Source organism: Pelodiscus sinensis, chromosome 2, assembly GCF_049634645.1.
Source record: "Pelodiscus sinensis isolate JC-2024 chromosome 2, ASM4963464v1, whole genome shotgun sequence".
Lineage (NCBI taxonomy): Eukaryota > Metazoa > Chordata > Testudines > Trionychidae > Pelodiscus > Pelodiscus sinensis.
Window position 1 is genome coordinate 146,831,144 of NC_134712.1, and position 12,922 is coordinate 146,844,065.

The 12,922-nt window shown below is 42.3% G+C and overlaps 1 protein-coding gene across 6 annotated transcripts in view; it reads right to left on the reverse strand.

The window, feature by feature from the left end:
- The window catches only part of INVS (inversin), a 158,447-nt gene that overhangs the window by 72,489 nt on the left and 73,036 nt on the right, over positions 1–12,922 (reverse strand). For 5 of the 6 annotated variants that reach the window (XM_075921589.1, XM_075921587.1, XM_075921586.1 and 2 more), the window contains 2 exons: positions 6,268–6,435; positions 3,483–3,663 (listed from right to left, as the gene is read on the reverse strand). In XM_075921589.1, the coding sequence (XP_075777704.1) occupies positions 3,483–3,663; positions 6,268–6,435 (349 nt within the window). The remainder of the gene's footprint in view (positions 1–3,482; positions 3,664–6,267; positions 6,436–12,922) is intronic. The other variant, XM_075921590.1, reaches the window with a different exon arrangement.

Here is a 12,922-nt window from a genome sequence, read left to right on the forward strand (position 1 = left end):
ATTGTCCGATATTATAAGGACATGGAAGTGGATACATTGCACAAAGGCCTTGCAAGCTTTTGGATTGCCCAAAGTTTTAGAAGATTGACATGCATCCTGGCTTCATGGGGCATTCAAGTGTCCTGTGCTGTCTGGCTGTTCATGTGGGCCCACAAGTCCAAGAGGGAGGCTTCTGTAAGGAACATTCTGTCCAGTGACCAGGAAGGAGACACCCACACATAACGGATAGGGATCCTTCCTCCACATTATAGATGACATTATTAAAGAGCTTTCCTAATTATCACCTCTAATATCATTAACCCACAGACATTCACCTTCCCCTTGCCATCCCCCTTCTGTTCTGAAATTTGATTTGTCCTTTTCATATGTGTTCATTTTTTTAAATTGTATCCTTTGGTATATATGGTTGTGACTATTTTCTTCCACTATTTGATCTGAGGAAGTGGGTCTGGCCCACGAAAGCTCATCACCTAATAAACCATCTTGTTAGTCTTTAAAGTGCTACATAGTCCTATCTTTTGTTTCATTATTAAAGAACTGTCACTCTGGTATTCATACTGTATTTGGCTAGGGAATATACTATTGGGTGTCATGCCTCTAGGCAAGGCAGTGGAATCCAGTGAATGGGTCTGTGATGTTGACAGACTAGGTGCCAGTTCGAGCCAAGGCATCACTGAATAGCAAATATACAGCTAGAAACCAGTCTTGCTTACCTGAGTGTTAGTAATATCACAATAAATATAAGGTGTGTGAGTTGACAAGAACATGTTCAGTAGATTATAAAATGCTAGTGGGAGGTTGCATGTATTCCTTTCACTCAACTACATTTCATGTTATAAAGTGATAGCAAGCATTTGCACTGTAAACCTCTGTGACTACTATAATAATATAAATACATGGAGATATACCATTTCATAGAGCTGGAAGGGACCTTGAGAGATCATTGAGTCCAGTCCTCTGCTGGAGGACCAAGTACCATCTGTGACAGATTTGCCCCAGATCCCTGAATGCAACCCCCCTCAAGACTTGAACTCATAATCCTGGGTTTAGCAGGCCAATGCACAAACCACTGAGCTATCTGCCCCCTCCACCAAACAGGAAAAAACACTTTTACAGTAATGAAAAGGATGGTCGCTAACAAGATGATGTTAAATCCTGTTCATTAAATGCAAAAAAGCCATTTGTGAGAGAGCACGGATCACAGACTTAATTAAGTGAATTTCTCCCCCCTCTCACCCCCTTCTCCCCATGAAGAAGGAAACTGCATGGGAGCTGTTTCTATCAGTTTAATTTCTGAAAGAAGATATATAAATGCCAAGGAAAAATGAGAATCTCTTTGCTGTTTGAATTCTCATTGGGCCAGAGACACTAAATTAAAGCAGAGCTCCTCAGAGTTAACCTGGGTCTGCATGAAACGGAACATCTGTTCTTTTTGAGAATCATAGATGGTAACTCATTTATATATTATGCTTGTTTGCTTTAACCTTTACATAACTCATTTCCTGTTCCTAGTTTATAAATCTGTACAGGCAGTCCCTGGGTTACGTACAAGATAGGGACTGTAGGTTTGTTCTTAAGTTGAATTTGTATGTAAGTCGGAAGTGGTACATATTGTAGGGGAAACTCTAGCCAAACATTTCTCCAGAGCTCAGTTTTATTCTCCCACACCTCACTTCCCTCAGTCCTTTATTCTCAAGCTGAGATGTCTGCTGAGAAAAGCCGCTCCGCGTCTCCCTGGTTTGCTGTGGGGGGCGCTAGCTTCGCATCTCCCTGGTCTGCTGGGGGGAAGCAGCTAGTGCGGGGTTGCCTCACCCCGTTTGTAAGTAGGGATCCGATGTAAGTCGGATCCATGTAACCCGGGGACTGCCTGTACATAATTTATTACAGGACTGGCTACAAGTGTTATATTTGGTATAAGATCTATGGTGCCTGAGTTGAGGTCAATGGTCTCTGGGGACTGAAGGCAACCTGAATATTTTGTGATTTTTGGTGTCAGTGATCATTTATCACTAAGTTCAAGTTGGCTGAGTTCTCATAAAAAAGTTGAGCTTTAGCAAAGGACAGGTCCTCCTCATGGTCTCTTAAACTTTCATGGGAAATTCCAAAGTTTGCAGCCAGTACTCACCGCACATTGCAGTGCCCATATCACTTCTAATCATCAGTTTACTATATTCAATAAAAGCCTGGAACTGAGCTCTGCCTTGTTGTGGCAGCTGCGCACGTTCTGGCGGCCTGGCAAGGGGTTTAAATGCGGTGCCAGGGCGGCAGGAAGAGGGGAGGCGTGGAGGAAGAGGAGAGCGGAACGAGGGGGCTAGACGGGCAGGAGGAGGCCTAGGGAATAGCAGCCCCAAGGGAAGGAGAACCTCAGCGCCGTGGACGGAAGGCTCCGGGCGGGCGGCTGAGAGAACAACCTCCACCTCGACGGGTCCCGAAGAGCAGGGGGAGACCAGGAGGACGACCCCTGGGAAGGGTCGCGGGAGACTGAACTGGGGGCGACACCGTTGGCGGATGAGCCCTTGGTGTCGACAGCTCCAAACCTGGTGCTCATGGGACCCTTACGCCCGATACTGTGGATGAAGCCCCCGCTGGGACCGAGGGGCGATTGCCGCTGCCATAGCATTTGACCGACGTAGGAACGAGCCCAGGATGGGGGAATCGCTACAGACAACCCCCCCGAGAGGGGTGGTGAGTGTGTCGGTTTGGCTCACCATTCAAGTATGGCTCTGTCGTCGTACCTTTGAGGGTCCTGGGTTGGAGCTCGGGAGTGCGGGTGGGCCCGAGTTCCCCTACGCAGCTGGTGACTGGACGGAGGTGCTGAGGGGGCGAAAGGCAGAGACCACCCCAAAGACTGACAGGGCTACGGCCTGGTTAACGTCCCATGAGGAGGGGATTGAGGTAGTGGAGACTAAGAAGCGGGCATCGGAGAGAAGGTGCGGGACCGGAACTTTTTATTAAGCCGGCGTCCATAAGATAAACGGCTCCCTGGGTAACGGGGTGGGTCCAGGCAGGCCCAGCCCCAGCCCCAGGGGCCAGCGAGTCCTCCTGGTGGAAAAGGAGCCCAGATTAAACCCGGGACGGGACCCTGCTATTTAGTAGGAGGGAAACTCCGTCCCACATATACCACAGGGAGAGAGGCATAGGTAACAAGCTCCCTCTAAGCATTATGATGTAATTCAAATTGTTGCTATTGATTTTTCAAGTCCTGGCTAGTTTGAGTCCTGAGAAACTGCCTCTTCATCTATTTAAATTGAGAATAGCTAATATGTTCTCAATGACTACTCTTAGATTTGAATGCATGGTCTCCTGCTACAGGGCATTTTCAGTGGAAGACCTCAGACTCTGGAATTTGCTTCCCAGCTTATCATAATTATTCTACAAAAATGAATTAACAGTGTCAGGAAAAAATTTAATAGTAATAAGAGATAGAATAAAAATAGGCAACTGCCCTAAATAAGTTTTACGTTTAGTGTTATTCAATTCACCTAGTAAAGCTGCCCAGTGAAGTGGAGTTCTAAAGAGATTGTCATAAGATGTCACATTGCAGCCTTCATAAGAGGTCAACACATCAACCACTGCCAGATTCCCATCAGCAACTGCAAAATGAAGGGGGGTTCGTCCTTCATAGTCCTGCCAGTTCAATAAAGATTCTGTGGGAGCAGCATCCTGTTTAACAAAAACATCAGAAACATAAAAATATATTATAAGTTTGAAAGAAAAACTATATACCCTTAATGGATGGTAAAAAATGCCTCACAACAGGCAAGAGATGAAGTGTCACTAATGAGTACAACAGGGACTAGACAGTTTTATTACCAATAACCTAAACTAAATCTACAGCTACCTACACATATTTTTACTGATGTTTTTGATATCTAACACAAATTTATCTTGCAGTATTTCATCTTCAGTTCACACCAATGGGTTTTGCCCTAGCCATTTAGTGTGGACATATTTGTACACATACTTAAAGGACTGACTCCAAATTTCTTGGAAAACATAATTTGATCTCCTCACGGTCTCTTTTTTCAAGCTTAACAAACTGTGTAGATGCTTTCTTTACCACAAATTACTTTTAAAATACTCCTCTTTACCACAAATTACTCTTGTTATTGTTCCCTACACACTTTCTAAAACATGAAGCTCAATTCAAATAAAATCAAGGACCCAGAGTTGTTGACTCGAGTCTCACGACTTGAACTCGAGTCCAACTTAAGTCGCCTAGGTGACTCGACTTGAGACTAGACTCAGGTTCATTGTTTGTGACTTAAGACTCAACATGAGACTTGCTAATTTTGTTAAACTGACTTGGTGAAAAAAATGTCCAAAAATGCCGCTATTGATGGCTTGTACAAAAGTGACTTGACTTTTTTTAAATTAAGACTTGAGATTTGACTTGGGACTTGAACTGTAGTGACTTGAGACTCAACTTGGACTTGACAATGACGACTTGAAGACAACACTGCAAAGACCTTTCCGGTATTTTTTAATTTTTAAACACTATAGTTCTATAAAACTGTGAGTTACTAACTGGCTGAAGTTTGGTGATTTAAAGACCTTTTTTAAAACATGTAATATAAAATTTTATTAAACTATTGAATGAAGTATTGCAGATATATGGCCTCTAGCTATACATTTCTAGAAAAATGAACAAGGAAGGTACATTTGAACTACGGATGTTAAGGACTAGTCGACTATACAATAAGCAAATGCAAACAGCTGAGTCAACTAGTCAACCCCCCCTTGCTGCCTCTATCCAACAGAGGCAGCAAAGGGGGGGTGGTAAAGAAGGGGTACTTCAAAACAATAGCACTGTGTGGAGCCCGTACCCTGGCTCCATGCGGCACTGCCACTTTGAAATGCCTTGGCAGTGTTTCAAAGGGACAGTGCTGCACAGCTGATAAAGGCTCTGTGCCATGCTGCCCCTTTGAAACACTGCTGCAGCGTTTTAAAGCAGCAGCGCCGCATAGAGCCCGGGGGCAGGTGGGGACTCCCTAGCTCACCCTGGGCTCCCTGTGGCATTTCCACAGAACCCGGAGTCAGCTGGGAAATCCCCAGCTGATCCCGGGTGCTGCTGCTTTGAAATGCCAACCGGAGCCTGGGATCAACTGGGAAGGCCCCACCTGACCCCGGGCTCCGCACAGCATTTCCCTGGAATCCAGGATCAGCTGAAGATTCCCCAGCTGAACTCAGGCTCCAGCACTGCATTTCAAAACGCACAGAGCCCGGGGCCTCAGCTGATGCTGGGTTATGCAGAAATGCCACATGGAGCCTGGGATCAGCTGGGGAGTCCCCAGCTGACCCTGGCTCCACATGGCATTTAAAAGCAGCAGCACCACATAGAGCCCAGGGTTAGCGGGGGACTCTGACTCCCCCACTGACTCCGGGCTCCATGGGGGCCCTTCCACTTTGAAATGCAAAAGAGCCCCCATTAGGGGGCCTGTTCTAAGGATAAAGATTAAGATCCACTGCAGATAGCTCAATGGATGCCTGCCTAGTACAAAAACATCTTAAAGAGGAAGAAAACAGAGGCTGCTGTGATATTAAGGGGGAAATGCAGTCCTGCATTTCATACCTTTGTTTTATGTCACTGAAATTACTGGGAAGCCACAGAGTGAAAGACAGAGCAGAATTAGGTCCTAACATTTTGTATGACTTCAAGTAGTCCCTATAGTATATTCTAACAAGAACACAAGAGAGAGTCAAGAGAAGAAAAACACACACAGCAAAGGATTATTTAAGCTTTAAAAGGTGAATTGCTAGAGAGGACTATATATGATTCTGAATAAACTTTTCCAGTTCACACTGAACATTGGTTAGGTATAGCCTTAGTACCCGGACCCATAACACAAGAAACTGGATTAACACAATGGAATTAAGCGGCAGTGAACCTGGAACTAATGAAAAGAAACAAATGCACTGTGAAAGAGGTCACTGAGATAAATAATACATGTATTTAAAACTGTAGATTTTATAGCCCTGAAAACATTTATAGTCATGTAAATAATCATATCATGCTTCAGCCCATAAATTTACTATCCTTGGAAGTTAAGAAGGAATTCCTTTTCATCTTCAGTGTTGCACAATGGCCTAGGTACACTGTGAGGTATATGCTGTTTCTTATTAAACAATTATTGGACACAAAGGATTTCGCATTACAAGGACCAATGGAGTGGATCTATCAAATTTTATACTTCCACAAAACTGAAAATATATATCAAGAATACAGAAAAACAGACAGAAAGGAATGATTATAATAAATTTTCTCACCAGAATACATTTGACTGTGTGAATTGCACTGGGATCCTTGTGATTAGCTGCCCAGTGAAGTGGGATTTTGCCTTCAATATCAGGGATTCCAATATTAGAATCATGTTTTATAAGAAATTTCACATGCTCTGGGTTATTGTAGTAGGCGCTCCAGTGCAGAGCTGTTTGCTAGAATACAACATTCAAAGTTTTATAAACACATAAACTTTAAAAATTAAATTAAACAGATATAGTCTCAAAATTAATTTTGTGAAAAACTACTTAGAATTTATAAAAAGATATCTTCAAAGTAACTTTTCATAATTATCGCTAATCAGATTATATATTTTAAAGTGTAGAGATTTACACTATTTACACTGCTTTGCAACGTGAGCATTATTGTAAACCTGTAAACGAGGCTAAGATGTTGCCATGGATATTTTCAGTAAAAGTCACAGACACAGACAACAAAGAAAAATTTATGGCTCCCTCTTTTGTCCATGATAAACGGGGGAGCTGTGGAGTCCCCACTCCATCCAGAGTGGCTTCAGTTGTGAGGGGTATCCTGTTGTTCCTGGCCACTACGGGCAGCGGGGACTCTGTACTTTCAGGCCACTGCAGGCTGAAGTTACGGAGATTTCTGGAAGTAACAAATTCTGCTACTTATGAGACTTCTGTGATAAAATTGTAGCCTTGCCTGTAATAGGTCTCAGAATGATGTGTATAATATACAAGCTCAATCCTATACCCATTTATATCAAATTTTAATGGGAGTAGGTTTGAGTCTTCTATATCTAAAAAATATTCCTACTGATTATTAAACTGGATGGCTGTGAATTATTATTTACTAAGTACCTGTACTGATCATAGTTCCCTCTAAGGTGCATGGCTGCACAGCCGTGCACAATGCACTCTTTGCAGAGATGCGCTGCAGCACTCACCACTCACTTTCCTGCTGGACCTGCTGGAAGGTGAATGTCATGGTGGTGGGTTCCAGCTTGGCGGATGCCATGTGGCCCAGCTGGCGGGACCATGTAGCAGGTGGCTGCCCCGCGTACTGCAGCTGGAGCCGGGGCATGGTGAGACTGTCCCTAGTGTGGCAGCTTCACTGCGGCCCGGTTCCAGCTCTGATGGATGCCATGTGGCCTGGCTGATGATGGGGCCATGTGGCAGGTGGCTGCTCCAGCAGCCGGGTTAGGGCTGTGCGGTGGGCACCTGCTCTAGGGGATAGCTGCTCTGGTGGCTGGGATGAGGGCTGGGGCTGTGTGGCGGGCAGCTGCTCCAACAGCCGGCTGCTTATCTATTTATTTCTTTGTTTTCTCTTATTTTGTTTTATTGTTTTTCTAATTGTGCTAGACTTTAAAAATACAGAAAACCCTCAGAAAACAATATTAGTACACTAAATGGTGTCATGCTGTTTGTAGTGGTAGAATTTTCATGTTAAGAATTATTGTAAAAGCAATTTATTAAACAAACAGCAAGGTATAACCTAATAATTATTTTAGCAGGTAAACAGTATGAGTCAGTTAAGTTTGTGACTGAACAGCAAGAGCTGTCTATACAATTCACCTGCACAGAGATTTTACTTGGAGATTTTCTATTTAAGTATATTTATCTGTAACACCTTTGGTTTATCTGGCATAGCAGTGTGTGCAGAAAGAATGGTACATCAGCATAAGAGAGGCACTGTATGCTATTCTACAGTATTAGAATGATTACTGGGAATGAAATAGGTGAGAATAAATTAGGTCAAGAATAGACTGTATCTTCAACTTAATGTTCTTGTTTCTCCAGTTGATCAGCACCAATTTTAAATGAGATGATATATACTAAACTCCACTACAGTGTATTATTATTGCACTACTTGTTCTTCAGTCAAGATGATCAGGGGTGAAATTCACTTCTGTGCAGAGGGTCAGCACAGGATCTATTCACCGTGGAAGTTCCACTCATACCAACCTTTGCTCTAGCAGAAATACTATAATCAACTGGCATAAGGGCTGTATCTTTCCATTTAAATCTCTGCCATCTTAATTGTACATACTAAGAGGAAGAAGTAGCTTTGAACAAATCCCTTCTTTAACTCCACATTATTTCTTTGTTTCCAGCTTTACAAATACTTGTTTTTAAAAGTGGGAATGTTTTGTATTTGTACATATGAAAGAAACTTTTATTATATGTAAATTAAAGAAAGTGTTTAAAAATCTGCTTCCCAGGCAGTAAGATACAATATTCTCTGTTATTCTGACAACTGGCATTATTGTCCTGAACAAACTACCCTCACAAATAGAAATCGTGGATCCTTTTCTTTAAAAATTGGGGGGCTGACATTCTGTGCTGAACCATCAGGAGGCTTGTAGCTAGTGCAGAAGGTAGGTGTTCCCTGCTTCCTCTCAATTAATTTTCTTTCCTGCTATTCCATGCTTAGTTCGGTGTCTTGTAAGCAATTTTAAAGCACTAGCATAATTTAGAAAAAAGTGTGCTTGTGTACATTTGTAAGGTGCTGCATCTCTCTTCAGATGTTAACTCCTGCAGCAGCATGCCACAGCTCCCTGCACTACTGCAGAGGGGGGAAAGGAGTGCACTGCTCTGGATGCCACCTAGCTGTGCCAGTGGGTGTCTATGCTATTTGTGCGGCATTCTGCAGCACGGCCAAGTGGTCATGAGAAGAGGAAGGCTGGGCAAGGCACTCCCTGCACAGGCAGATACCTAGCAGCTCCAGATACAATGGCATGGAGGTGGCCCTGGAGACACAGGGCATCCTCTCACATGCTAGCCAGGAGTCACATGTCACACCACTGGGTGCCCCAGAACCATTTTGCACTTCAGTGGCACAAAGGTACCCTAAAGGCAGTGATCTCACTTCCCTACTTGGGTCTTACCCCCAGTTTAGATAGGGGATGCTCTAGCTTGCTTAGTGCCAATGAAATGGCTGTGTGAATCACCCTCCCCACTCCCCCCAGACAAACAAGCTCATGCCATATGGGCATTCTGGATGAAAACCAGAGCCATGCTGCCCTGTGCTTATTTTTGGCCTCCTATGACTTCTATTAAACTGTGGGCAGTGCAGACTTAGAGCAGCCTTAAGGCTAATCTAACATACGACAGTAGCTGCACATGCTTCTGGCAAGATGGAAAATACAGAAGGCACAAAGGAGGCTTAGATACATCTTTCACTCTTTCAACATTCCTGCACTGATGCACTGTGGTCATGCCTTGGTATCCTAATAAAAGTTGAGAGATGCTGTAATTCAAACTTTTCTGCTGGATCTCATACTCCTAATATTGCTAGAAAATCCTCCAACTTCCTTTTGGTGTTTTGAATTCTGACAGTGATCATAGGACTGGAAGGGAGCCTAAGAGATCATCTATCCCAGCTCGGGGAGGGCCTGGGAAAAGGCTATAAACACAGAAAGCTGGCTATGTAAAATTTTGCAGTGTTTTCTTTTTATTTGACTTCATAGTAAACAAACATGCAAGTCGTGAACCTTATTAATTATCCCTTGTTTTAGTATTCTTTCTTCCTTAACATTTTAAAAAATATATAATTTGTTAGTAACTGGTGGGTGCCACGGTAATGCACATCCAAACAAGCATACATGACCTCAATATTGGTGCACAAAACAAAACTCGCTCCACTCATGGATGAAAAATCTTAGAGGGAACACTGGTATTGATCAGCAGCTGTTATTATAGCAGTATGGTCATTTATGACCTAGAACTTCGGCTGTTGTCCTAGTTCTATGCGTATAAGCAAAACAATAATTAGAGAGAGCAATAATAATGTCTCTTGGAAGTGTACAGTGTATGTGTGTGTGTTACAAGCTACAGACAATTCTGAAAGTAAAATATTTGCTTATTTTTTCACACAGGTAAAGTTCTTTGAAATACTGTAATTTAGTTAAATAAAACAATCCAACAAACAAAATCACAATTTTATAACTACATACATCATTTTATAACTACGTACATCACACTCTAATTACACATAAATGCTATAATTACAGATGAGATGACATTTTCCCTCTAAACCTTTTTTCAGTTTCTAATTACCTTTAGGCTGAAGTTTTTCATGCTTGGTTTCAAACACAGAATATAATTTCTTAGGAAGTTTCATAAAAATCTATTCACTTATTTTTGTTTTGCAAATCTGGATGAAAGTTTTTTGGTGCCGGGAATTTTTTCAGATACTTTTCTGTTATTCAGAAAACAGAAAAGCGCCTTTACCTCAAAATTTAAGATTTTTTTATCCACTCAATCCTGAATGAGAAAAAAGTCACTTTGCTTCACTTGAAGACATTTACGTTATGTCTGTTCAGCAATTAGACACCTGTTGCTGGATGTACTCACTCATTCATGCTTGTGGTACTCAGGCTGCAGGGCTGTTTCATTGCTGTGTAGAATTCCAGGGTTGGGCTGGATTCTGGTGTGTTGGACCCTGCAAAGTGTGAGGGTATCAGAGCTCGGTCTTCAGCCTGAGCCCAGACTTCTTTAGAACATTAAAACAACTTTGCAGCCTGAGCCCTAGTTAGTTGGCATGGGCCAGCCATACATGACTAGTTGCTGCATAACCAGACCGTTTGTTTCATTAGGAAGATCTGGATATTAGCCAGGGTTTACATGTGATTTCACCTCTGCCTTGAAAAACAAACAAACCATTTAAAAACAAGAATATTTGAAGATATAGGACACCCCTTAATTATACATTTCTACAAAACACATTTCCACTTCACAATGAGCTTTCTTGTCCTACAACAACCAAGGAAATATGCTACACAATTTGTTTGCTGTCCCTAACAGTGTAACACAAACTTAACTGGGACTCCAGAAACATTAGTAAATATTCAATATTAATATATGTGCACAGGTTAACTGTGTAATGTTTTTTTGTTTGCTGGGTCTGAGACAACCTCAAAATTCCTCTCGTGTTTTTTTCCTTTCTCCCACACAAATAAGGATTTTATTCCTTCCTTCTTTCCATAAAAAGGGACTGTGTTTACTCCTTAAGTCGACACACATACAAAAGTATTTGCATAGCCATAGATTAGAAAGTCAGAGGGGACCAATGTAATAATTTAATCTGACTTCCAGTGTAACATATCCTGTTTGATCTAGAGCACACCTTTTAGGAAACCCTCCCACTAATCTTAATTGAAGCATTTCCAATGATGGAGAATCCACCATATAGTTTATTGTGACATTTCATGTGCTTGTTACAGGTTAGCTCACAAGTAAAGTATATTTGTAGCCTTAACTATCAGCTTTCAATTTTTGCATCCACATAAATGAAAAATGCAGATTCAGCAGTATTAGGGTGAGCACCATTAAAAAAACAACATTTTGATGATTGTGGATCCGGATTCATGTAAATTGATTTTTAAAGATTTTTCTCTTTCCTCCCCCCCTTAATGGTGTTATTACAGGGCAGAGTTATGGTTTCCACTAACTGATAAAATTTCAGTTTTGAAGAATAATGGTGGGGAAGGAATGACCATTAATGCCCCACAAATATTCAAATGTAGATTTTGAACAAGATTTCTGAGAGCTTTAACTATATGGAAAATTTGAAGAGCTTCTGACATAGTAAAAGTTGTCTGGTTGCCTTACCTCTGCATTTCCATACCGTAACATGTTTGCATGTCTTTTAAATTAAACTTAAAAAACAACAAATGGTCTGGTAGCACTTTATAGACTAACAAAAAATATAGATGGTATCATGAGCTATCGTGGGCACCTGACCAGTCATTGGAGTGGGCTGTGCCCACAATAACTCATGATACCATCTATATGCTTTGTTAGTCTGTAAAGTGCTATCAGACCATTTGTTGTTTTTCAAAAGTTTATCCTGTATAGACTAACTTGGCTATCCCCCTGAAGCTTTTAAATTGAAGTTGAACTGAATTTCCTGGGTTTGCAATAGGGATGTTAAAATGTAGGAAACTGTGTAAATGTGTAACCACTGGGAGGTTACATGCACCCACCACAGCTGACACAGCAGCAGTATGGGGCGGTATGTGGCTCCCTGGGAGCTAGTGTGCACCAGCTCCCCCTGCAATCCCATTCCTGCGGAGCTGGCTGCTGCTTCTGCACTTCACCGGCCCCCTGCTGCCTCCCCAAGCTGCTGCTCTAATACAGAAGCAGCAGTGCAGGGTGGCAGGTGGCTCCCTGCGAGCCGGTGTATAGGCAAAAAGTGAAACCGCTCCGTTTTTGTGACGGTCACAGTTTCTGTCAAACAAACATGACATTCGGTATAACTGCTCAGGAATTGCTACCTTTGCTGGCTGGTTGCAAATTCAGAGGGACTGTGTTTTTTGGTAGAAAAATCTCTCAATTTGCTACCTCCTGTCTAACGGACTCAGGGGTCACAAATTCAGAGGGACTGTGTTTTTTGGTCGAAAAATCTCTCAATTTGCTACCTCCTGTCTAACGGACTCAGGGGTCACAAATTCAGAGGAATGGTTGCAAATTCAGAGGGACTGTGTTTTTTGGTAGAAAAATCTCTCAATTTGCTACCTCCTGTCTAACGGACTCAGGGGTCACAAATTCAGAGGAACTGTGTTTTTTGGTAGAAAAATCTCTCAATTTGCTACCTCCTGTCTAACGGACTCAGGGGTCACAAATTCAGAGGGACTGTGTTTTTTGGTAGAAAAATCTCTCAATTTGCTACCTCCTGTCT